This window comes from Cyanistes caeruleus, chromosome 1 (assembly GCF_971803275.1).
Source record: "Cyanistes caeruleus chromosome 1, bCyaCae1.hap1.1, whole genome shotgun sequence".
NCBI classification, from domain to species: Eukaryota; Metazoa; Chordata; class Aves; order Passeriformes; family Paridae; genus Cyanistes; species Cyanistes caeruleus.
In genome coordinates, this window is record NC_141701.1 from 99,577,239 (window position 1) to 99,604,033 (window position 26,795).

Here is a 26,795-nt window from a genome sequence, read left to right on the forward strand (position 1 = left end):
TTTGTTTAATGTCTCTTTTGTGCATTATACTGTGGTTGATTTAGCACCAAGGACTTTTTAATTTTGTAGCAGGAGGTGCTAGGGGAAGCAAAACATTAATATAAGAACTATTCTCAGTATCAGGGTCATACCTTACTTTGATTATGAATTTGGAACATGATTTAGGAAATAGAATTACTAAAGAAGTTAATAGCCTGTTCATATTGGCCCCAGAAACAGTTTGCTGAGTAGATTCTCAGGGTGGAAGAAAGTGAGTCTGTGAACAACAAAGTTTCATAGGGTGCTTGAGAAGGGCTCACTGTGATGGATATATTCTGTTACAGTATTATGAACCACTAAAAGGATCCTGGAAACTTACCCAATTCCACCAACTTTATGCTCCCTGCTGAACTGAGGTCTAATTTTAGTTTAATGCACAGGTTTCATAATTTCAGATTTTTGATATTTCAGTTAATGGATGACAAATAGGATCTCCACTGGGACACTTACACAGAGCTTTGTGGAGAAAGAACCTCAGTGGAAGGACTTGTGTAGAGCAGTAGTAAGAACAGATTGCTGATGCAGGAAATTAATGAGTGTGGTCTCATGCAGGAGTTGGTTCACACCATTTAAAGACATCTGTTAGTGATGTCAGTCATACAAAGAGTGTACAGGACAAGAATGTAATGTGCAGGATAACAGAAAGAGGAGAAATTCTGGAAAGGTAATACAGTGCCAAATTTTAGAGCTAAAAAATGATCTGGCCAACTCCCTGCTTCCCCAGATGTATATAAAATCTATACATATCTCTATACCAACATGAGCTGTGTAAGATTAAAAAAAGTGACTTGAAGTTTTTGGCAAAGAAGAAGGATCTTGACATAGTGGTCATTACTAAAGAACATTGGAATGACAAAAATTAATAGGAAAGTGTTATGCCTTCTATAAACTGAACAGGATGGACAGATTAGGTCATAGAGCAGGGGGAGCTCTATTAGGGCTATGCTGTTGAGCCTTCTAATCAGGAAACATTGAGTCCAAAGGAGATAAAAGAATCCTCTAAGCCTAATGAAGTAGTAATAACGGATGGATTCAACTGCCTTCAGCTGGTCAAAGGTCACATTGGGATAGAGTGTAATGGAAGAAATTTCTCACCAGTCTCAGTGGTTGCCTTTTGAAATGTTTAGTTCTAGAGTACGCAATTGGAAGTTCTTGACTTAAGTGACATAGCAGAATGCAGGTAAGAAGCTCTTAACTCCTGTATCAGAATGCACCTTTTTAGATTAAAGTCATGGTTACTGTAAAACCTAAATTCAATGCTAAAGAGCCAATAGCTAGTTCGTAGGACCACTGTTAGGCTAGAGGATATAAAAACTCTTTAGACAAAAGATATAAAAGTAAAGAAATTAAATTCTGATAATCAAGAGGGAATCTAGGTGAGGTGTTCTGTAGTAGAACAAGAGATGCAGTGGAAAAGTGTGAAGTATTTGAATAATGGACATGGATCAGGATAAAATGTCAGGCCTCAAAACCCTATCCCCAGGGATGTCAATAAAAAGTAATTTTGTCTATAGCATATAGTAGAAAATACGAGGCTGTGACATAAGAAAGGCTTTGTCAAAGCCATCCCCTCACACGCACAAAAACCCCAACAAGTTTGGTGAAGGAAATAATCTGTAAGACACTGTCCTGTACAAAAGCAGCAGTACAGGATAAGGACATTGCAACAAACTGTGATTTTCCTGTGTGTATTCATATAATATCACAGACATGGTGCTAGGGACCTAAGAGACTTTAACATACAGTGTTCACTGCGTCATAGTAAGGGAATGGGAGAAAAGAGTTAAATTAATAGGCAATTGGAAACAACAAAACCAGATTTTATTAATTCAAAAATTTGTTAAGGAAGCAAATTAAATTATGCCCTGTCTCATGGAATGGTAAGAAACTTCAGATATGAGAGACAGATGAAGGTAAAGTGGAGATAGATGTGATTCATTAATGCAATACTTAGATATAGTAGAGAGCTAATATCTTCTCCAAGTGACCCCTGCATATTAGAAACTTTGAAAAGAAGAATAGTAAAGTTATTAGTGATGAAAGATAAACTTTGCAACAGGACTTGAATATATTGGGATTTCTGCTTTGGAAAGAACGTGGTGGTGGAAAACATGCTGACATGCAAACCATTCTGTTGTGCAACAACATTCTAGGAATACAAGACCAAGTAGAACCAGGCATCAGATGTGGGATATATTTAATATCCTTTCCAAATTTCAGATGACTTGACATATTTTTATTGGGAAAGGGGTAGTTTTAGGATGTGGGATGCAATTCCAATATGGCATTTGCTTCACAACATGTGCTGTTACTTCTTCAAGGGGTGATTATGACCATTGCTCTATGTTCAGCATGTACAGGGAAAACTGTTATTACTTTTTTGTGGTTTAGAGGCACAAGTAGTAATTATGTTTACCAACAGCCAGCTATCTTGTGGCTACAAAAATATGGAGAAAAGGGTTATATCATTTCCTTTGTGGCCCTGAAAATCCTTTTCACTAAACTCTAGATGAATCTGTGAAAGAGTAGTACCTGTAAAAATGCATATTTTGAGTGCATAGCTCCACACTAAATAGAGCTTTTGCATCTGGGAAGGAGGGAGGTGGGAGCTACAAGGTTTGATATGTTTCTGATTCCAGTATCTCCTTTGGTAGGGATTTCGAAGGTTACCTTTGGTAGAATTGAGAGAGGTAGACTTGAAACTTTGCTGGCAGTTTTAAGAGAAACCATGTTGTTATGGGTGTTTAATTACATGTGTCATCAGAGTTGAAATTATGTCTTTATCTGGAATAAAATAAAATGGTATCACAGAATCAATCAACTAGGTTGAAAAAGACCTCTGAGATCTTAAGTCTGAAAACTATCATGTCAGCTATATCAGGTTCAGTCTTTCCTTGAAAGGGACTTCTCCCCTCCAAGGACAGTGGCTCCACTGCCTCCCTGGGCAGCCCACATCAATATCTAATCACCATTTCTTTGAAGAGTACATCCTAATGTACAACCTAATGTACAAACCTCCCCTGGAGCAGCTTGAGACTGTCCTCTTCTCCTGTAACTTGTTGCCTGGGAGAAGAGGCCAGCCCTCACCTGACTGCAGCCTCTTTTCAGGTAGTTACAGGTCTCCCCTGAGTGTCCTTATCTCCAGGGCTGACAACCCCAGCTACCTCAGCTGCTCCTCACAGGGGTCGTGCTCCAGATCCTCCATCAGCATTGTTGCCCTTCTCTAGACTCGTTCCAGTACCTCAATGTCCTTCCTAAATTGAGGGGCCCAGAACTGGACACAGAACTCAAGGTGCCATCTCACCAGTGCTGAGTACAGGGGAAGAGTAATTTCCCTAGTCTTGCTGGCCAGACTGTTCCAATATGTTTTAAAATGTTTTTACTGAAAGACTGAAGACTGTGCTTCTGATTTCTTTACAGTGATCTCACTGTAAAATGCTTCCCAAACATTATTTGATTCAGAAAATCTCACGTGGTAACAGATCATATAGTATTTCTACTCTGCAACATAATCCATATGGAAAAAACATTCAAAAACTTGATCTATTGATTGCCATAATATTTTTCATGATTCTCTTGATTCATCAGTTCCTTATTATGAACTCAGGCGAATACAGAAACAATAGAGGACTCTACCATCTATTTCTACCAGAAACATCATGACCATTTCAGCTACACAAGACAATGGAGGAGAAAGCCATTGAGTTGTGTCTGTTACCTTTTCCTCTGGTTTCTCGTCTTTGATGATAAAGGATGTGAACGTTGCATTCTATCAAGGCTAGAATGCAGTAATCCTTCATGTTTTTTAAGAATGCACATGAGAAGTTGGTGAAGGTTGTTTTTTTTTTAATTTTTTTTTTTGAATCATAACAGTGAAACGCATGGAATGGGAAATTACACAGTTATTTTAAACAGTGTTGCTGATGTAGGGGAAAAAAATCCACAGTTGTTGACCAGTCATTGCTTGGTGATTGTTTTCTTCAAAAGAAAAGTTGGAACTGAGTATATCAATGTAGGCTTAATTACTGTAGAAAATAAGATTAATAGAAATTCCAGTGTTTTTGAGAAGGAATATATATTATATATATATCTAATATATATATATTATATATCTGAGAGGGAAATTCAACCCTGTACTAATAATGAAAATAATAAGGAAGCTTGACTGCATCTTAAGCAATTCTTTTAAAAGGAATAGTGGTGATTCTCAAAGATCAGGGGTTTTGTAGTTCATTCTGTAAAGAAAAGAGATCTGGAATTTGAGTCTAACAAAAAAAGTCTTGTAAAAGCAATTTATATCTATCTTATGAGAATAAGGATTTAGAGACTCAGAACAGAGAAAAGCATGATTTTGTCTAGCCCTGAATAACTGCTAGACAGTTTGTATGTTTTTCTTTAACCAAATGGAACCACTTTTAGGTACATGCTTCAACTTGCTATCTAAAGAACTGCTTATTCACCTGAGCTTGCTGTGGTTTCAAGTTCAAATGAATGTGTTTTCTTGCATTCAGGTCCCAGACACCAAATATATACATAAAGCAAGCTTGTGTAAGTAAGTTTTGGAGAAAGGAGACCAAAATTTCAATACTATTTGATAAAGGGCATGACTGGAAAGTTTCTAAATATGAATTAAAACAAGCAATTATATTTTCTAATTCTGTCATTTGGAAAAAAAATTCTGGATGTCTCACTTGAATGTCTACCAAAATTGCCCTTAACCTTCTGAAAGAGAAATAGAACTAATGATTTGGTATACTGCCAAACAATTAGACTAGTGAAGAGATATTGTTCCACCAGCATCTATTATCGGAAATATCTGGATTTCTAAATGTCAGCTAAATAAGTTCCCCCCACAAGCTAAGAGAAGGCTGACCTGACCTTTTGACACCACCTGTTCAGGAATGGGAATTTTTTAAGCAGGCTATTCTACACAGATAAAGGGTTCACCAAATTTGACCTGGAAAGAATGGTTAAAGGAATTAGTTTTGTTTAGTCTAGAAAAGAGCCGACTGAGGGAGGATGTGATTACAGTCTTCCAGTACATAAAAGAATGTTATAAAGATGATAGTGATTGGTTTTCTGTGTTCATTTGGGGAAAAGATGAGAATAAAAATATTTAATAGACACTTAGATTATGTATCAGGAGAAAAAATTCTAGTAATAAAAATGCAAAATAAGGTACAGATTAGATAAGAAAATTCTCAACTTGTTATCTTGAAATTTTAAAGATTAATTAGACCAACACTTGTCATCAATAGTCAAGGTTGCTAGTGTTGTTCATGGTGCAAGGTGAATAGGTAGATGCATTACATGATCACTTAAAAGGGTTTTCCCATATTTCTTTTTCTATAGCTGATTCATTTTCCAAGACATTCTAGATTTGTTACATTGGATGTGAAAATAATTGCCTAGTGGGTGGCTATTTAATTTTTTTTAATAATTTTGATTATATGATTAGCGTAGCAGTGCTACAAGGATGGAAGTATAATAGGTAAAGAAATTATAAATATTGTTTAGTGGTTTTGGGTGCAGAATTATATACAAAAGCAGTGAGTTTGCTAGTATTAATATCTTTTTCTCTGTTACTTGACAGTTTTGGTATCCCACATTGTTTTCTGGCTGAGCCTAATAACAAGGATCTGAAAATTGTGATGAATAATCATCACATATAGATTTACACAGGGCCTCAAGCATGGCATACCTACTCAAAAGAATATAAAAAACATAGAAATTATTTAGTCTTTTCAAAATGTTTGATAAAGCTATTAAGACAGCATTTTGCATTATGATCCATCACAAGCTTAAAACTAACAGTACAAACAAGAGAACATGGTTTATGTATAGGCCCTTAGTACATATTGCAGGTTAGTATGAAAGGGGGTGAAGGTTTTAATAGCCAGTCTGTGTTGGTACCAGTTGTCTGTTGGTGGTTGAAAGTGTGATGTGCTTACAGCTCAGTTTCTTATGTTTGATGATGACTATAAGAGTTTACAGATATCTTAGACATGTGCAGTGTTAGTGAAGCATTTGTTTAACTGCATGAACAAAAAGTAATGTCAAACATCAAAGCTTTCATTTTACACATTAAGCAGACTATTTGTGTTGTAGCTCCTTGTATTTTCAGAGTCTGTGAAAGAGCATGATACTGTTTATCTCTTTTTTCCCCTCTTGAGTTTAGGAATTTATTGTATTTTATATTGCATACATGTTTTGTTTTGTTTTGTTTTGTTTTGTTTTGTTTTGTTTTGTTTTGTTTTGTTTTGTTTTGTTTTCCTAGGTACTGCACAATGGACTTGTGATGGAAATGAATCATCCAACAGCTGGGAAGATAGCTGTTCCAGGTTAGATGTTTAATCCTTTTTTGCTAAATTAAATGTTACATGACATCCTGAGTGGTTCTGGAACTCAGCTGAGGATATGATGCATCTTCACATTTCACTCAAATAAAAGTTTAACCAGGCTGACATTTGTGCTCACAGTCATTCCAGTAGCAGAAAAATGGGTTAAAACGTGTGTCAGAATAGCTTCTGGTTTCCATCCGTCAGTTGTCATAACATGAACATGAATTTGATAATATTTGCAAACTCCCACTGCTAGAAATGTTACTGCTAAATCGTCTACACAAATATGAGAATCTGTTTTTGATTTAGTTTGATTTTGCAAGGTACCCAGGCTTCTTTTAGGAACGTTTCTGTTTAAAAGAAAAATAAAATAAAAAAAAAAAGGAGATGAAGAGGAGGAAAAAGGAAAATTTGTACTGAAGACTTAATGAAGCTCTGCATAATGAAATCTTAACTAGCTATTTTGTACTTTCAAAGAATACAGAAGTATATACAAAAGTTATAAACTAGTCTCTCCTCTTCACAGCTCTAAATTGATTAGGAACTGGTCTAGCTTTCCTTCCATTAGACACAGTTTTGTAATGGGATTAGGTTCAACCAGAGCCATTATGAACATACAGATTCTTGCAGTTGTTTGGTTTTGATAGTTGATCCTTATCTGGTAACTTGTTAGCTATTGTAGTCAGTTTTTCTGCTTCTCTCTGCTTTTCTTTCTCCCAGGCCACATTGAGAATTGTTTTCTCCTCCATTCAAAGCACTATGTCATGTCTATTTTTATAAGAACAGCTCCTTACCTTGTGATTTTCTGTGCCAATTCCACCCTCTGACACTGGATCCCGTTGCCATCAATCTCAGTTGACTTGAGCACATGTAGTGTTAAGAAGAATTTGACCCATAACATTTTGCTTAATTTGCACATCCTGGAATCACACTTGGATGCAGAAAGAATTATTTGAGAGAAACCAATCCCATATTAGATCCTGTTTTTGTCATGAATGGAGGGGATGTTTGTGTGTGTGGATGTGTATGGTCCATATTTGCTCTTTATTACAGTTTCCATTGCACGTTTGTTTTCAGTAGATTTGAATGTTTGGTTGACTGTATTAAAAAATGCTTCTCTTATTTAGATGCACATATCTGGAAAAAGCAATAATTTTCTTTTAATTTTCTTACAGCAAAGTAATCCTGGTCTATTTACCCAAAATGAAAAGACATATAAAAGGTTTTTGACTTAATTCCTTTTTAAGAAGTAGAAATAAAAGCCTTACAGATGGTAGAGGAAGTGTGTAAGGTTTTCATGTTGCATACAATTTATAATCTATCTTAGAGAAAGCAAATACTCCTTAAGGGGATAGCTTAAACTGCAAGAAGAGGAAAGAGATGAAAGGAATGTTCTAATGTCTGTCAGCAGCGATAGAATGTATTGGCAAGAGAGTGAGTTTTTACATAGGTAAGCCATAGTACTTCCCAAATCCTTAGTTATTTTTTATTTTATTAAACTAGTGACACTGCACTAAACTAAAATAAATCATCTTAGTCTCTAATGGTTTGCCATTTAGATGGACTTCTATGAAGAGTTTCTTGTATTGAAACAGATGGCTGAAATGATTATTGGATATTTGAGCAGGAAAAGTAGAATTCCTTCCTTTCCTGGCATGGGAGGATAAGGAGGGGAGAGACAGGGGAGGAGAGGAGGAAGAACACTCATGCAGTGTGAGCAGAATGGACCTATTGATATCACTGAAAAGACAGTGCATTACTCTGTCCCAAAACTAAAGTGAATTTGGCCACTGTTGATAGGTAATAGAAGTACCCTGAATTTGTCCTGCTCAATGATATATCTGAAGAATACAGGGAAGAGTGTGCAAAAAAAACCTACAGTAGATAATTTCTTCTCAATGACAGTTAAAAATAGAAGGTTTTTTTTTAATATGATTATATTTTAGTATCTTGTATTTAGTAGAGAACAAGTTTATTAAGCTTTCAGTTTCTATCTAAAATTGCTTATTAAGGAAAATTAACTTATTAATGTGAATGTTGAAACTGAATAGGCTGAAAATGTTTTTCTTTAAAGAGACTGGGGAGATTCTAATCACAAAATAAAAATAGGTAGCTGTTATTTCTTAATCATATAAGCCGGATTTTAATGTGTCCTTTAGTAATTGAATTGGACATCACACTTGAGGCACTTGACAGAGGTCTGACTTTCGCTGCCAAGTTGTGAGTGCCGTGACAGACACTTATTAAGTGAAGCATGCTGGCAGATTTCAGCTCCAAGTATTACAGGTGGCCTCTGTGTCTAGCATATTGATTTGCAGCAGTCCTTCTCCAGGCATGTCCCCAGTTTGAGAGTTAATTCAAATACGTGTATGAATCCTCTGTTGTAGATCTTGCAGATCTACAAATTGAGAGATTTTGATATTAATATTACTGTAGGCTAGATTTTTAATGTTGGACTTGGTAATTAATATTCCTCCTTTGCTTAAATGTCTTTTGATATGGTTATTGAATTTGTTTTTTTCCTCACCTTTCCCCCTTGTTTTTTTTTTTGTGATTCCCAGCCTAAGGTATACTGTGTGCTGATAAGTGCATTTTGTACTGGTGAAAAGGGAGTGGGAGAAGTTGTACTGCAAAGAACAGTTTTCTAGTAATTTTTCTTTTCAGAATGTATCTTTATGGTAGGAAAGAAAGAGACCTTGCATTTTGATATCTCTTGTTTCAAGTATTCATGAAAAATGTCTATGTACAAATATATTGTGCATTGCACTGTTACTAGTATCTCAAGGTATCTCAGATTCAAGAATGAATGTGAAAAAGAAAGTTCATTGTGTCTGTTTAAAATTGACTCTATAAAAGATTGTGAGAACATTCTGAGAAAAATATGGTTCTGTGGTAGTTCAGTGGTTTCATTAGGGTAATGTTGCACCTATATAATTCCATATATTCATGTCATGATGTTATTCTAGAACTGACATACACATACACTTGACATATCTTATATAGAATGTGCAATCCTGTGAGAGAGCCTTGCTTAAGTCATTCTTGCCAGAACTGGTTCATCTGACTGTAGGGCTGAACTAATGAATCTTTTCTGTTTCTGTACCTGAAGGCAACTTAATCATCTTTAGTTCAGGGCAGTGCTCCAAAGATGATCAGAAGATGGAGCACCTCAGCTGGAAATGTAGAGCCAAGGGAAAAGGCAGCCTCAGGAGAGCCTGTCAGAAGCCCTCCAGTACCCACAGGAAGATTATCAGTGTGAAGAGCTGGGTTCTTCATAGCATGGTGGGAGGATGATGGATAAGAGAGATTCAGCCTGTACAACATAAAAATCTTTTTCATCATGACAACAGCCAGGCACTGGAGCAGGTTGCCCAGAGAGATCTGCATATTCTGTTCTGAGACATTTTCAAGGAACAGCTAGGTAAAGCCAGAGGCAACCTGATCTGACTTAGGACATAACTGACCTTATCCAAGTAAGAGTAGAGTCCTCCTGAAGACCTTTCCAACTTGGATTATGTTCTTATTCTGTGATTAACTTCAGTACCTCCTCCTCAGCTGTGGTGTGCTTAGCTCTTTCTACAGAGATCTGAAGGAGAAATTACACTTTAATGAAATGAGAAATGTAGAGCACAGAAAGTATTCTTTGAGACAAAAAAAATGTTTTATACAGTGCCAGGTTGCAGATGATAGTGGATGGCACAAAGACACTACAGGTAAGTGAATGGACAAAATTTCAACAAGTTTTAGCATCTGGGTTAGTCTTGAACTGCTTTGCCAATGAGCAGTGGACTTTTACAAGGAGTGGTAGGTAGTATGTGAATTTTTGGAAGCCACTGAGTACTCTGAGTGCCAATATGGAGCACAATGGGTGCCCCTAACACATATTGATTACATAGAAAAAACTAATGGATGCAATACAATCATTCCCAAACCTTTTCAATTACAGTCCACTTAGATGTTTTAGGAAACTCAGATAATAATACGCCCAGCTTCTGGATTATCTAGTCTCTAATGTTGACTTTTAAAGACTGCTAGTTATTTTTTAAAGTCAAAACAATGTTTTTAGTAATATTTTTTTAATAAAAAACCCATGATGTATTTAGCTGTCCCTAGCAAACTAAACTTTTTAGAATTTATTAACTAACAAGAACCTTTGTGAACTAAATTTCATTTCTGACCCCTTCTAAGCCTTAGCAAACTGGGGATTTGGATAAAAGCCTAGACTTCAGAATCATCTCTGATCAAACAGGAAACAATATAACTGTAGAAATTGTGTAAATCACCTCTTCCAGACAAAACAAATATTCTTAGTTTTGATAATGTTTGTGTTGTATGTTCTTCTCATCCCCATTTCCTGAGTTGATAAACACAATGCCTGTTCTTTGGCTCATGATGTGCATCAAGGATTACTTTATTGCTCAGAAAGGCCAATTTCATACCTGGCTTCATAAATTCCTTCTGTGCTCTTGAAATAAAGTGTTTGAGGGACTACTCCAAGCTCACTTAGGGAAAACTGTGCAGGATTCCTCCTTGACATAGATTTCTTGGACTGAATTCAGGCAACTTAAGTTAATTAATCAACCCACTCAGGAGAAATGTCCCTTTTTCCGGTCTTCTGTCACTGTGCATTACAAATATACTACTGAAACAGGAAAGAATTTTTTTTTAGAGGTAGGCTTTTCCTGTTGTATGATTCATTAAATGGTTCCATGGTTCCATGGAGACTAATTGCTATCAATCTCTTAGAAGAATGATTTTAAAGAATAAGACAAAGAAGAAAGAAATCTAATAGGACTATTAGTGCCACAGATTTCTTATTGCCACAGTTCTTACTCTTAGTGCCACACTTCCCTATTGTGCCACGGATTTCTTCCTTAACATTGGACAAATCACTCTGTGTCACCAAACTTTTTTTTTGTTTGCAGATTTTTGGATCTTGGTTAATAGTTGAAAACTATTTGATTCCTCAGGGAAGGAATTTATTGGGAAAATTCTGTTTTAATATTTATTTATATTTGTTATGTATGTATTTATACCTATTTTCTTCATTTACGTGGAAGATTAGTTATAGTTAAGGAAACAACTGTGGTTTGTATTTGATCAAAGAATTTCAATACAGAGAGCAAATATTACTGTTAGTGATATAAGCTGTCTTTTTTGACCATTTAATGTAAGTGTAGTAGAGGAAGCTTCAGCAGGACCAGATATAAAGCAGAGAAAAGTGACTTCCACATGGAGGAAGTTTGCAGGAAATTAAGGAAGTCTGTACTCCAATCCATTATTTCATGCAGCTAAGAGATCCTTCAATATAAGAACAACAACAACAACATAAAAGTCTCAACAATTTTTTCAAGATCCTTTTCTTGAACTTCTGATCCTGTCTGCTTGTCATCAGGTGTTTTTTCACGTGTGTGTGTGTCTGTGTATGTGCATGCATGCATGTGCATAACCAATGTTGACTGAAAAATTTTAATTTCACTTCACTATTTATGGTACATTGGAGACAAACAGCTTCACCAGCATTACTGTTACCTCATTTGCCTTTTATAGTCATCAGGGCTGACTATTTATGTCTTTTACATTCACAGAGCTGATTTAAATTTTGAGAAGTCCATGAAAAGTACAGGAACTTACACAAATAATGTATGACAGCTCACCTAGCTATCCTCAAAACACTTAAATTTAATAAATATATGAACAGTATATTCATACTGATTGCAAAAGCAGAAAAGAGATGGTGGGAATGGCAAGGAATATGTTATTTGCTTCAGGTTTATGTAGAAAGGCTAGTTCATATTTTTAATGAATAATGCTTTAATTTGGAATCTTTTAAGAATAATTTAATAGTAAAACATAAATAACAAGTCTTTTAATATTTTTGCTCCTCTGTCATATGTTTCCACAATATTTTTCTACCACACATTTAAAATTTGCTATACCCTCTGGAATGGTCTTAGTGCCACAGTAAATACTTTAAAAGTTGTTTTCAGGAAGAAAAGGCAGCCGTTTCTTACCTAGTTCTGGGACTTCAGCTGTTGGAGGGAATTAAGAAATAGTGGAAGACTTTTCCATCAGTCACAAGTAACTGAGTAGCAGTACTGGCTGTGTCACTCAAGCAGTGGCTCTCCAGTACTGCTGTTCAAGGTCTCTGAGCCAGACTCTTCTCTCGTCAGACCCTAGGTTTCTTTGTTGGTCCTTAGGATCTGACTATCAAAGTTGTTTTTCTTGCATCACATATTTTTTTCCAGGATCTGGTACTGATACATAAGGAGGAAAAATAAAATTTTTTCAGGGGACAAGTGGGGACATTTTCCTGCTCTGTACATAATAAGTCGAGTAAAGTTGTGGTTGAAGTATTGAATGTTGATTGGTAATTATACTTCTAGTTACCAGAGAACAGTTTCTTTATATTTTCCTCCATATGTCCTAAGATATACTAGGATTTTCTTTAGACTGGACATAATTCTGATGGAGAGTTAAGAGTAACTCATTGCTGTCACATGGTGGGGGGAGGGAGGGGTGAAAGCTGAAGTATTGACTGAATAACTAAATGAACTAATGAGTTTGCCATCAGTGTCATTGTCCTAGAATTCAACTTCGTCTAAAATGAAGTGTTTTTTTCTTCTGTTTGAATGTGTTTCCCAATTCTTTCTTTATAAATAACAATAACTTAGAAAGTAGTTCCTTAACCTTCACTCCATAACAAGCACAGCCAGGTGCTCACACAGTTCAGGGTGTGTGATTATAAAGAAATGTCTGCATGCCTCGGGTGTATTGTAAAACAGCCAAATTACTTCAACACACATAAATTTTTCATATATCTTTATGATCTTTAATAATTATTGGATAAGAAAAGGAATCTACTGTCAGTTAAGAAAGGGTTGGTTTTATTAAATGTAAAAATATGTTTTAAACATTTAGACAATTTTACTTAATCCCTAGGACACTGACTAGACTAATCCTCATTTGTTTTTCCTCCATGTCATCTTGACCCTGCCTTCCCATCAGTGGTAAGAGTGATTTGGCTTACCCTGTTTTCTGTGAATTTAGACTGAGCAATTTTGTGGTCAGCACTGGCCATTAGGTCACGTGCTTTGCCTTTTTATCACATTGACCATAGAATGTCATCAATTTAACTCTTTCACGTATGTTTGACTAAAGTTTATCTTTTTCAGAAGTCCTCAAGAGGACTTATCAAGATGGAAAATTTGCCAAATATCTGCACCTGTCTTTAAAGGCTTGACTAAATGGTTAAAAAAACATTATCTGCAGTTTGTTCTAATTGCTAAAGATACACCTTTTTTTGAAAATAAAACTATCTTGTCCATCCTAACACCGTGCGCAAAAGGTTTAAACCAAGACAGAATAGATGTGAACTAGCTTAATCCAGGGTCTGTTGAAACACTAGGCATTGGGTTGAGACCTGATTAGGAAAATCTTCTTGTCACAGAATTCTGTTAAGGTACAGAAAAGACTTCCCTAAGAAAATACAGAGCCCCTGTTTAGCTTTCTGAAATTAGGCTGAAAGGAGAAAATAAAAGCAGATTACCCATACAAAAAGCAAATAAATAATCTATTAAATGAAATTGATAACTTAATGAATTTTAAAATGTAATGTGAGTTCCTTGCTTTGAATTAGAGCTCTTTAGAGATTGTGCCTTTGGCAGGATAATAGAAAAAAATTAAATTTTGATTTGTGTGTAAGTGGAGTGTTCCTCATCAGTTTTCAACTAGATGCAGAGATGAAATGAAGCAGAAGTTTGCAGATTAGAACAAGCTTTTTAATATTCTTTGCAGTCTGTTTTTAGTAACATCTCATGGAACAGAAAATGAGGCCCATTTGTGAAAAGAAGCAGTACGATTTATAAACATGTGGGGCAAAGTTTTAAGGCTGATGATGCACAAGTACCCAATTCCAGTCATCCAATTTATACAACACACAACTTCATGCACACATCTGCTATTTCAAGCCCAAACACAGACATGAAAGCTTGTATAGACTCATAGCAATTTACTAGTATTCTAAAGAAATCACAAGATTAGTGCTAAAAAATTAAGCTGCATTGCTTTGATTATGAAATAGATCCCTATATGAGTGACTATGACGAATGCTCTACTGTAATTTGAAACATTCTAGTTTTCACATTTGTTCATACATAGGGGGCTAGAAAATATTAAAAAGTGCCATAGATCATTGTCCTGGTAGTATTTACCCTCGGTACCTTCTTAAAAGGATGGAATAAGGACTTGTGTTGTAGTTACTGAAAAGAAAGTTTTATTTTCTGACTTCCTCACTACTCACAAATCAATGTCCCCACTGTATAATTTAGTAGTTTTATTTCAAAGCTGAATGTAAACTTTAATAGCTTACTTTCCTACTCCTCAATTTTGCTTGGATTTCCTGAGGGAAAAAAAACCACATCAGAAATGCTGACCTGTCCTTTTGCTCCTTGTAGATTCAGATACCATGCTCTAGCATTTATTGCCTCTAAAAGTGTTGAGTGAATACATGGGTAACATGTAGCTTTGACATGGCTGCCTGGCAGTGTTAGATTGCAAGAGACCACTTTACCATACCCTTCAAGCACTTTTGTAAGAATGAAAATGTAGAGAAGAAACCTGCTGGAGGAAAACAAGATGAACTGGGGGAGTAGCTCAGAATTTAATAGAAAACCCTTAGTATCTTCCAGTTAAGCCATTCACCTTCTAAGAGTTATTATTCTGGCAGATTTTAAGCTTTTCAAAATGTCAGCTAGTGTGGAATCTTCCTTCCAGTTGACTTCAAGAAGAAAGCAATACCTTGTTTACTACTTTAATATGACTTTCAGATTCTCACTGCTAGAAACTCACCACTCAAAGCAGCATCACCCACCAACAATATCAATGAGGCAATGTTACCATTTCCATGAACTTTAATTTACTTTTTTACTTTTAAATTTTTTTTATTTGTAGTTTTGGGTTTTTTTGTATGTAGGAAGTTTTCACTCAGTTGCTATATTTTGAGGCATAGTATAGACTTCTCATTTTCAGGTGTTTTCATGGATTGGTATTTTTTTCCCCAAGTGTACACAGACATGAATCAAAATGCTTCATTGATTGTATTTAGTAGCTATAAATCTAAAGTCTTATCTTACTCTTGGAATTTAATCTTGTACTGGGCACCAGTTACAATGAAATATAATAATATACTTCAATAACATAATTATCCATTAGACTTGTATATCTCATGTGAATATAAATAAATGTGAATAAACTCTTCTGCATTAGTGAACCAAGGAAGTTGTTTGGTGTTAAACTATAGAGAGAGAAGAATTAGGTCATTACAGTGCATATAATTTATAAGTAGAGGTGATTCAGAAAATTCAGAAATTTGAATGTTTTTGTTTGGTATATAAACATTTTTCTTTATTTTTTTTTTTTTTTTTTTTTGACAAAATCTTGTATAAAGAAAATTATTGTAGTTGAAAACAAAGTTAATCCTTGGTATCATACTGGATTTTTACCTGCTTATCTTTGAACACTATTTATGGGCAATTTTACTTATCTTTGATATCCAAGAAAAAATAATTTGAAAGCCAGGAAAAAAATAAATTATTTATAAACCAGATTTCAAATACTGGGTACATTGAGGAAACTTATATACTCTGATTATTTGTTGTAAATACGCTGTTGATGTTAAATGCCTTAGTAAATGGTGGATATTTTTTAAACTCAGAATGAATGAACTGAACAGATGTTTTCTTATTTGCAGTAAGACATGTCCTAAGTAAAAGTGCTGTGGTCTTTTTTCAAGACTCTATTTGGAGCTTTGTCATATAATTTTTCTAAATTTACTCTAAGCAATCAACTGAAATGTACTATAAAATAGGGAAGCTAGTATATGCAAAACAAAATGAAAGATTCCAATCCATGGTACACTTTGAAATATAGTGACTGATAATTATGCAGAAATATTAAAAGGATCCATTTGTAGAGGCTCTTTAAAAAGCCAAGATATAAGATTGAAAGCTCAATAATAATTTAGGAAATTTCTGTCTTCTAGTGCTTAATGTCTTTACCACAAGAGTTTTTAGTAGTTTTAAGATTAAGTTTTGTATATTATATTTCAATAATATAACCATTACCATCTCCTATCTTGTAAAAAGAAAGAAATCCTGGAGATTTCTTTCCAGGACATTTGAACTGCACTTTGAGGAAGGACTGTATTTTGGTTTGCTCTTCATACTGGGACAATAGCCTATTACTATTTCATTGCAGATTTTAGCTACTTAACTAACAATACCTACCCAAAGACACCAATTCAGGCAGGAGTGTGATTATATTCAATTCCAGAGTTATGTCTGGGTGCAGATGTCATTGGTGTACAACTCACCCTTTGAAACACAGCTTTTGATTATAGATTGGTTTCTTCCACAGGTCTCGTATTTCCAGTCTTTCCTAAATACTGAAACTGTGAAATAACTAGACATGTTGGTTGAGAAAATGATTTTGCCCTGAATTTTAAGATACAGTGAATATAAAATTCACTCACAAGTTGTCTTCTTCCACTGGTAACATTCAGCCTGTGATCAAACCCCAGGTGATCAAATGGATTCACATCTATGCAGCTATCAGAGAGCTATATAACAGGAAAAAAATACAAATTACTAAGATTTGCACCGGAGTACAAGTACTCATATAACCACTCACCATAGAGGATGTGACACAAATTATCTTTTCTAATAGTCTTGCATCTATTGACAAAATAAAGGGAAACTATAGCAAAACTGTAGTTTTTCTTTCCTTTGTACTTCTGTTTCAAAGGCTTAAAGGATGGATTTAAGCCATACATATTATGCATTATGGTTATATTATCTATATGATGCTGAAATTTATTTTGTATTACTTTTGTTAAAAAGTAGGTAAGTTTAAATTTATGGGTATTTCCATGTTTTTCTAAAATTGTGTATTAGCATTCACTGCCTCCACATCCACCCTAGTTTCTCTGACATTTTTTTTTTCAGTAATTTAGTTTGTCCCAGATGTCTATAATGTGGACACATACACTCTGTATACTGTATACTACAATAGATCCTACACAACAGGATATGCTGATAGTGCCATTTACACTGTCCATTTGGGTTAGAAGGAATTAAGTAATTTTACGTGAAGGTATGTTATCCCTTGAGTGTTCCTTCCTTTAGTGTGTAGAGTAACACTAAAATATGTGCACTTGGTGAAGGACAGGCTGAATGGCAGTGTTCAACGGGTTACAGTGAGCAGGGCAATATCTCTCTGGTGACCAGCTGCCAATGGTGTTCCTTAGGGCTCAATTCTAGGGTCAGTTTTGTTCAATCTTTTTGCCAGTGATCTGAAGGCTGCAGCTGATGCACGCTGAATAAGTTTGGTGGTTCTACCTAACTAGGATGTGCTGCTGACTCTACTGTGGGACAAAAGGACTTGCAGAGGGATCTGGAGAGATTGAAGCATTGGGAAATCACCAATGACATGAAACAAAGCAAGACTGACTAGATGTCAGATTCTGCACCTGGGATGGAGTAGACACAAGTCTGAACTGGGAGAGGAGTGGCTGGAAGAGGTTGGCAGGAAGCTCAATGGGATCAGCAGTGGGTGTGCCCTGGCAGCCAAGAGGTCAAACCTCACTCATCCTGGGGTACATCAAACACAGCATCACCAGCCAGCCAAGAGAGGCGATTGTCCTGCTGAATTCAGCACTGGTGCAGCCTCACTCGAGTACTGTGTGCAGTTCTGGGCCCCACCATTTGAGAAGGATGTGAAGGCACTTGAAGGTGTCCTGAGAAGGGCACCAAAGCAGGGGAAGGGGCTGGCAGGAATGTGCTCTGGGGAGTGGCTGAGGGCACTGGGCTTGTCTGGTTTGGAGAGGAGGAGGCTGAGGGGTGACCTCAATGCTGCCTACAGCTTCCTGAGGAGGAGAAGCGGTGAGGGAGGTGCTGAGCTCTTCTTCCTCTCCCAGTGCTAGGACACTGGGAATGGCTCCAAGCTGCATCCATCAGGGGAAGTTCAGACATGACATGAGGACAGTTTTCTTTACCCAGAAAGTGGTCAGACCCTGAAAAATGCTCCTGGAGAAATGGTCGGTGCTCAATGGTTGTCGGTGCTGAAAAGACATTTGGGAACTGCCCTGAAAGCCATGCTTTAACTTTTATCAGCTCTGATGTAGGACTAGATTATCACTGTAGGTCTCTTCAAACGGAACTATATTAAATTCTATTTTTATTCCATTCCATTCTATTCTTCCTCCTGAAGCAGAATGTGCTCACCAAATAAATGGTTGCCAACCCCAGGGAGCCCTTCTTGAGGCCTCTTCTGGGAGTCTAGAAAGCTTCATTCAGCAGATGAGGAGCATGCAGGCTGCCTTTGTGGAACAAGACCGGCGGTACATGGCCAACAGCCCAAAGGAGTTCTGACAACAGACCATGCTCAGTGCTGCAGAGGGAGATAAAATAAATCCCAGGGACACTTTCTAGTTCACCATGGGCTAAAACAAAAGGCATTCTCCTCCAAGCTGCAGGGCATGAGAGGACATCTTCATGGGGTATAAGCAGCAGGCAGCAACTGAGCCAAAAGAGACTGAAGCAGCCCTGAACAGTGCCACTCTGCTCTAGCAGAAGAGTCCTTCCTGACACCAGTGCTGGTGCTTGGCTATTTCCTGAGCACGTGAGCAAAACCTGTCACCTCCCTGCCTCACAGACTGTTCACACCTTCAAGGAGATGCCCAAACCCTAAACTACTTGGGCTACTTGGAGCCATCTCAGGGGCTTCCAAGAGTGGCCAAATGCCCCTGGTCTGATCTACCTTGAGGGAAAAAATCCTTTCTAACAGGACATCAGTGGGTACTTCAAAGCACTGGGACCCCTGGCAACATCTCTGCATTCCATTTCATATGACTTCTGTCCCAGGTTCCCCAGGGGATGAGGATGGCAAGCTCTGCAGTGATCCTCAAGATGTTCCCTTGGTCCTGCCACTGCTGTCAAGCTGGAAAGGCCTGACATCCTCAGGCACCTCCAGGGGTTGGTGAGTCATCTCATCTCCTTAGGGGCTTGTTGCCTGATGAAGATGACTGTCACAAATTGGGAATTTAGCTCCCTGCTGCTATTGCCATCACATCCCCTTGTCCCACTAAAACTAGCTACACAGCTCCTGTGTTAAACATGGCCACTGGCCATGCTTATAAATGATGTAAAACACCCTTCAGCCACAGGGTAAAACTTTCCCTTTAACCTTTCTAAGAGTTATTTTCCTACCTTGTGTTTAGGGAAGATGTTCAGGTCTTAGCTCTAACCCCATCAAATCTTTTCTGCCTTTAGTATTTAAGATTCAAAGTAATGAAAAACTAAGGAAGGTATTGTTCTTGTCATTTTGTACCTTGGTGCCAAAATTAGTATGCAATTTCAGACTATGTAAATAAGGGCATTTATATCATATATAAATATTTTTGTTGTGGTGATGCCAGAGATGAAAGGCAGGGGTTTGGCTCCCTGGGCATGCAGGGATATAAAGAGCATGCGTGATTTCCCACCAATTCACCAATGAACATTTGCCACTACCCTGTTTATGATGAGGTTGTTTTCTTGGAAAGAAGTCCCAAATGGTTTTTGTGTTCTTTATCATATTTTTTCTTGTATTTCAATAGCTCCTTTTCTTCCTTGGCCTTAATCATTTATCCCTTTCTTGAAAGTGATGGTAGGCCTCCAAGGCTTTGTACTGCTCCTTCCAATTGTCATTTTCTTCTGTAGGCCGTAAGTCAGGGGACTTAGTTTTTGCCTGCATTCATTCCAGAGGGAAGTTACTTTTCTTGAACCTGATAAATAAGAAATGTTTATAGTGGTACAGGTGAGCTCTCATTAGGGCTTTGCACAATGCCTGCCTTTCCTATGGAAATATCTTTCCTGACACACAAGAATGTATTTGCCTCTATCACATTCATAGCTTACAGTCATCCTGTGTTCTATTCATTCCTCAGGAAATATTTTCCTACTCTGATAGTTCTAGAGTGGAGCAGAAGCTCATGTTATTCCCCCATACGTGTTGGTACCTATTTCTGGTCTGCAGTTCTTCATGTAAGGAATGTTTATTGATGTAGGAGATGTCTCTTCTGTCAGAGCTTCTGCTGGTGGGGAGGATGGGGGCTGTAGAACTATACCACGAGACAGAGCTTCTGCCTCATGAATGCCATGAAATCCAGAATAAGATGTGGACAATGAAACCTACATTTATTCATGGTTTTCTGAAATCTAAATTCAGAAGATCTGACCATGAACTTCCCTGTTTCCTACATTTGATGACAGCAAAGCATGAAGGATGGAGCCTGAGAGATGCTTTAATGAGGCTTCTACCCATCAGTACCCTGCTGGAGTCAGTTCCACGCAGTCACAACCAGCAGATCCAGCCATCCACTAGACAGCTAGAGTGGTGAGACAGTTAGACTAGATATCTATACTTCTCTTCCAACTCAACTATCCCAGTTCTTTTCTATTTTAAAAACCTCTTCATTTACATTTTCCTTAGACCTTCTGTTCACCTGCGTGTCTACCCACCTCCCTCAAAATTTTTTTCTAGCAAGAAGTAACTTTTTATTTCATCAACTTAATTCTACCCTTCCCTTCCAGCCTAGCCTTAGAATTATGGATATATTCCACAGGCTATATTAGATGGGCACCTGACAACAAGACAGCCTTTATGAAGTTTCTCTTATATACTGGTTCTCTGATTTACGGTGGGAATGTCTCCCTGAATTATGGAAGGAACTGTTCTAGGCTTTTTCATAGAGACAAAATGCATTATTCTCTCTCACAGTCATAGTGTGTCCAAGGCCATCAGAGGTTAAAAAACTGGGTTTCTTTGGCAGATGTTTCTTGTTATTCTGCCAATTAAGTCAACAATAGGTATTCATAATCCTGGGGATGCTTGGAGGTCATAGAAACTACAGGGCAGGCAGAATAGCTAATGTACAAATAGCTGAAAAAGAAAGCAATCTTTAGGGGATTCCCCCCACCTCCCACCCCTTTTATTCTGCTTGTCCTAGGGGCTGTCATCAGTCAGTGACATTGTGCATTGGCTTCACCCCTACGTTCTGGCTGCAGCATTCAAGGTCCTGAATGACAAAATCTTGGTTTTATTGTTTCAAGGGAGATATTCTTCTACAGTTTGTCTTACACTCAGCTTTCAGTGCTTTGTATAAGTGTTAAAACGTTCTTCTGAGCAACTAGTTTAAAATAAATTGTTGGAATACTTCTTAGGAGAGAATGGGGAGCCACCACAGAATAAAGATAGCAGTTATTGTGAGGCAGCATGTGGTGTAGAGAAGTCATCTGTTACTTTACCAGCATAGAGAAACTCATTAGATTCTTATTTTCTGGTCTTCTCAAAATTTTATCCTTGCTGAGAAAGACATGGAGCTGGAACAGAGAAGCACTGACTTTAAGAGGAAAAATGGATATGGAGAAATCACTAAACAGCTAGTTTGTGTGCTTTTGGCTGCAATGTTAATGGCAATTGAATGATCTCTGCAGGTAATGTAATAGAGTACATTGGACTTCTCAGATGTGGGGCATTCTTCTGCTTGCCTTAGGCAGTAAAGAACAGTCTGACACAATAGTCAGATGACACCAACAAGAATAAAGAATTACTTAAAGACAAAACAGGAGCTTTAAAGAGAGAAAAGAAGCAGCCATGATACTTTAAGTCCACTAATAATCTGAATTCCCCTATAAAAAATTCTTACTCAAGCATGACAGCACTAATATATAGTGAATAGAACATTGGCTGGGGAGTGTAATGATGAGAAAAGTATAATCAAACATTTCTGCTATCACTTCTGGTGAAAAAGAGAAGTGAATGATACAGTTGGTACAAATAATATGTAAAACATCATAGCAGCTAATAAATGTATTTGGTATACTGTGACCCTAGAAGGAATGTGACTGTGTTTTTATCTGAACCCAAGAAACATAAGGGGCAATATATGCCTGCCTCACAGTTATATAATCTGGCATCCACATGTACTTTTGGAGATACAAAAGATCACTTAATTAGAGACAGAAACATACATGGGGCAAATGATTCCAGCATATAGGGGATAGTGCTGAAAGAAACAGATAAATTTCTTCAAATGGCAAGGGCAGATGAACTGTCTAGCAAGAGGATCAAAACAGTGTTATCAGTGCAGAACAGGGACAAACTAAAGGAAATTTGGAAACAGGACAGAGACAGACTGGACAGGAATGCAAGGGTTGTGTTGTGGGGTATGTACTGAGTGAAACAATACACAAGACAGTGCAGACCCTGTCTGGTTCCCAGCAAAAACATGGAAAAAGCAGAGAGCATAGCAAAACTTTCTGTCCTGTGTGTTGTAGCTCAGGAAATAGAGAAAGTGGCAATAGGTATGGAGGACACAGAGATGACAGTTAAAAGAAGGATGTCTTCTGGTTGTCTTGAATAAGTCCAGCTAAATCAGTTGCACAGAAGGATGCAGAAGAACGATGTCGACCTGTTTATTTTCAGAACTGTTCTATCAGGTCTTAATCAGTTGACTCCAGTTGGATGGTGAAGCTATCAGCAGCCTAATCCTACTGAGCTGGACAACTTTAACCCGAGAATTAGAACTCATGATGCAGGTATTTGAAGCCAAAGAGCAAATGCAGCCAGTGGAGAAAAAAAAAATTGACAATCAAGAGATTTTACATATACAAGGTATTAATTTTCTGAGCATGGTAGAGGAGAGAGTGTTCTCTGTGTGTGTTCTCCTTTCCAGAAAATGTAAGGTTATACTTCAGGGAATCAGACACACAAAAATGAAGTGGAAATCAGAAATATGCCTCAATACAGTGAGATGACTAAAATTCAGTTTTTGATAATGGCAGAGTAATAAAAAATAGTTGATAACTCTACAAGAATTTACATTATTATGTCTATTGAAACTTTCAGGGAATGACTCAGATGCCTAATTGTTGCTGAGGAAAATTTGTAGTAAACTGAGGATCTTCATTTAGCCAAAGCCCAAAACATATAATTGCATGTATGCATGTCAGCACTAATAGAAACTAGATTCTATAAACTATCATCCATATAACACCTCTGTTTGACAGGTTAAGATTTTACTCTGTGATTTTTAGCCGTGTGACAACACTGACTATACCTTTTGGAAGATAATGGCCTGGTGAAAATGCTTTTGACCTGTGCCCAACTCCTAAGGTGTTGCAATGTAAATTGAAGCTGGGAAGGATTCCCAAACATGTGGCTTGAAGCTGATGACAGAGCTATTAAAAATTAATGATCTGACAAAAGAGACAGTCAATGTCACTATGTAATAAGCAAAATATGAAGTTGAATGTAGACATGTAAAACTTGAGTAAAACTATGTTTTCTCTGTTAGTTGTCATCTGGAGATATGTCAGCAAGACCCTGAAAAAGTCAGCGCAATTAGGAAAGTACTCAAAATGAAAGCAGTCCAATGTCTATTAGACATAGTTATTTTTTTCTGGAATTACCCAAGGTCTTTAAACAATGAGGAGGTACTGCTTCTAAGACTCTATAGGGTAGCTAAAGCAAAACTATTTTGTTCTGAAGGAGCTTAGGTACAGTGCTAATGCACACTGAGCAGCCCAGAACATTTACTGAAGACAGGAAATAAAAAGGGAACACAGAGCCATGCTTTCTGAAATGCAGTTTGTTCAATTCACCTTTCAGCAGTAGCCCAAAATCTGCTAGAAGGAAATTGGACAAAATTGTGGATTTGTACTCAGGTTTGTTCCTTCATAAAACTTTAGTAGTATAATATGAAAATAAGGCACTTACCTAGAAAATCTCTGCACATAGTATAGGCACACAACAAGACTTGCCTTCCCGAATACTGTACATGATTTTATAAGACAAAAACTGCATCTCCAGTTGTGGGCTTCACACAATCCCCTGAAGACCAGGCAGTGGTAAATCAGCTTTTCTACTAACTATGGCAGTCTGAAGGGGCACTTATCACAGGAAGTTACTCTGTTTTAGTCTGTGAGAGAGGTACTGTACATGCAAAATAGATTTGTTTTGAAGGAGACCTAACAACAATCCTAGAAGATATAGAGGGTGCTATGGTGTGCCTGAAACATACTTCAGACCTACAAATATAGATCTGAATGAAATGTCAACCAAGACTTCAAGATAGGAGCAAAGAAACAACAATTTGAGGTGCTCAGACTTCTGAATAACCACAGAAGGTCGCAAAGCTTCATGAAATATCAGCTCTGGTAAAAAGCCAAAGAAGAAAACAAAATAATAAAAAAAAAACTGAGAGAAAAGCTTTCTGCTGCAGCTGCTGTAAGACTTGTTGGAGGACATGTAAACATAGATGGTAACAGGAGCTAGGGCATATAGCATATTTTGCAAAGCCTGAAGTACCAGACTGTCTGAAAACTTAGGATGCCTGTCAATAGACTTCAAAATTATCTCAAAATAGGCCACATTAGCCTGGATATTCAAAGGGAAACAGGGGAGTCAATCTAGAAATTAAGAGCTTGTAAGCAAGAAGAGTACTGGTGAGTAGTTCTCACTTTGAATTGTTCAGCTTTTGCATTTCTGCATCTCTTCCTCTTCACTTTTCCATCACCCTTTCTAATTTTTACCTTGACAGAGAAAAACCAAGTCTACTGTGCGAAAAGGAAACCATAGATTGTGCAATGAACTGGCACTGAACTGTAAAAAATCAGTAAAAAATGTTGATGATTTGATACCATTGTGTAGATGAACAGGTCTAGTTCAGCCATCAAAAGTCCACTTGCAGCAATAAGAGAAACTAAAGGCTGATGTTACTAGCAGAGGGAAATCTGAAGATAGTACCCATACAAAATCCAAATCCAAATCAAAGTAAATAACAGTGTAAGGGGAAGTAAAAAAAAATGAAATTTGGTGCCAACAGATGCTCAAAATCTCATTTGTTTCAAAAATTGTAATAGTTTGCTTGAAGAAAAAGTAAAATAAAAATACATATGGCCATGGCAATGGCAATATTAAATTATAGCCTTGATTCATTGAGCTTCAGAAGAACTGTTCTACAGCCCATTTTGAAGGTGTTCTGTGTTCAGAACTGGTTACTACCTCTGTACCTGCAGGACAATGAAGCACTGGTGTGGTGTAAATGTTCCCACAATTTCATTACAGTGTACCTGTGAGCAGTTTATAGAGTCTTAACACTAGGAAAAAAAATCTTTAAAAACACTTCCCATTTCTTTCTGCTTGTGCCATGTACCCTTTGTAACATCAGGACAAAACACAGAAAGTGAAAAACATTTCTCCCTTTTGATGACAAATCCTGTGCTTGAGAGAGCAAATGCAGCCTTCCAGGAAGGTGCCTGACCTGGCAGGTTTGATCTGCTTCTCCTCAGTGCTCTGAGAAAGTGTGTGCTATGTACTTTACAGGTTAAATAAAGTTTTGTGTTCTGAACCTCACTCTGAAAAGAAGCATTTCATTAGGCAGCTGCCTGGAATCAACTTAATATGGAAAAGTGAGAAAGCTTGAGAGATTTTAGAGTCTCTAAGTATATAATTTCTTGCTCTTTCACACTGTTACACTTATGCAGAGATAAACTTTTCTGAAATTTCAGGCTACATTTTAGCATACATATGTTTCTTAGAATGAGAACTTCACCGTGGCTAAAATCCTTCTCCCAGAGAAGAGAATCTGTCCTTGCAAACCTTGCTAGAAGGTGGTTTTGTCACAGTCAACTCAGGACTGAAACTCCTTGTTGAACAAAAGCCTTGAAGTGTCATGACTCTTAGCCCACTCAGGATTTAAGAGTTATGGATACCTTTGGATGTGTCAGGGAGAACTTTTACTCTAGATGTGTCTGCCAGTGTGTGGGTTCAGTGCACACTCAGGAGTCTGCACAGCACTCGCCTGCACTCAGTGTTTTCCTCAGCTCTCCAGACCCTTTGCTTCCTTGTCAAATGGCAGGTAGTGCAACATCTCACTAACAGCACCACAGATGTGCCCTGTCAAGCAGATTTGGGTTCACATCAGACCTCTTGGGAAGGTGTTGGTGTGTATTCTTTTCCTTTGAAACTTCATGAGACTTGTGGGACCTTTTATTTTTGTCTGTACTTTTATATAGACTGCCTGCGTATTCATATTGTGTTAGACATTGTATTTGCATACAAATGTCTAACTACATCTATAACATACTGTTAGACATGAAGAACTTGGTAGATGATAAGCTAAGTATGTGCAGATTAAATTATATTAAAAATATTCTGAAAATTGGAATAAAAAAATAATAAAATTGGAATAAAAAAAATTTGAACTAGTCAAGTAGTCTGCAAGGGAGTGTGGGAAAACTGTTTGGGACTTGGAAGAGTAGACTGGACAAAGCAGTAACAATCAAACTTTTTAAAAAGAGGAATAACAATTGG

The 26,795-nt window shown here is 37.1% G+C and overlaps 1 protein-coding gene across 6 annotated transcripts in view; it reads left to right on the forward strand.

The window, feature by feature from the left end:
* SUGCT (succinyl-CoA:glutarate-CoA transferase) overlaps positions 1–26,795 on the forward strand; it is a 315,620-nt gene that overhangs the window by 257,261 nt on the left and 31,564 nt on the right. For 5 of the 6 annotated variants that reach the window (XM_086844708.1, XM_086844682.1, XM_086844729.1 and 2 more), the window contains one exon: positions 6,317–6,380. The exons of the other annotated variant lie outside the window; for it this stretch is intronic. In XM_086844708.1, coding sequence (XP_086700834.1) covers positions 6,317–6,380 — 64 coding nt within the window. The remainder of the gene's footprint in view (positions 1–6,316; positions 6,381–26,795) is intronic. 6 annotated transcript variants of the gene reach the window in all.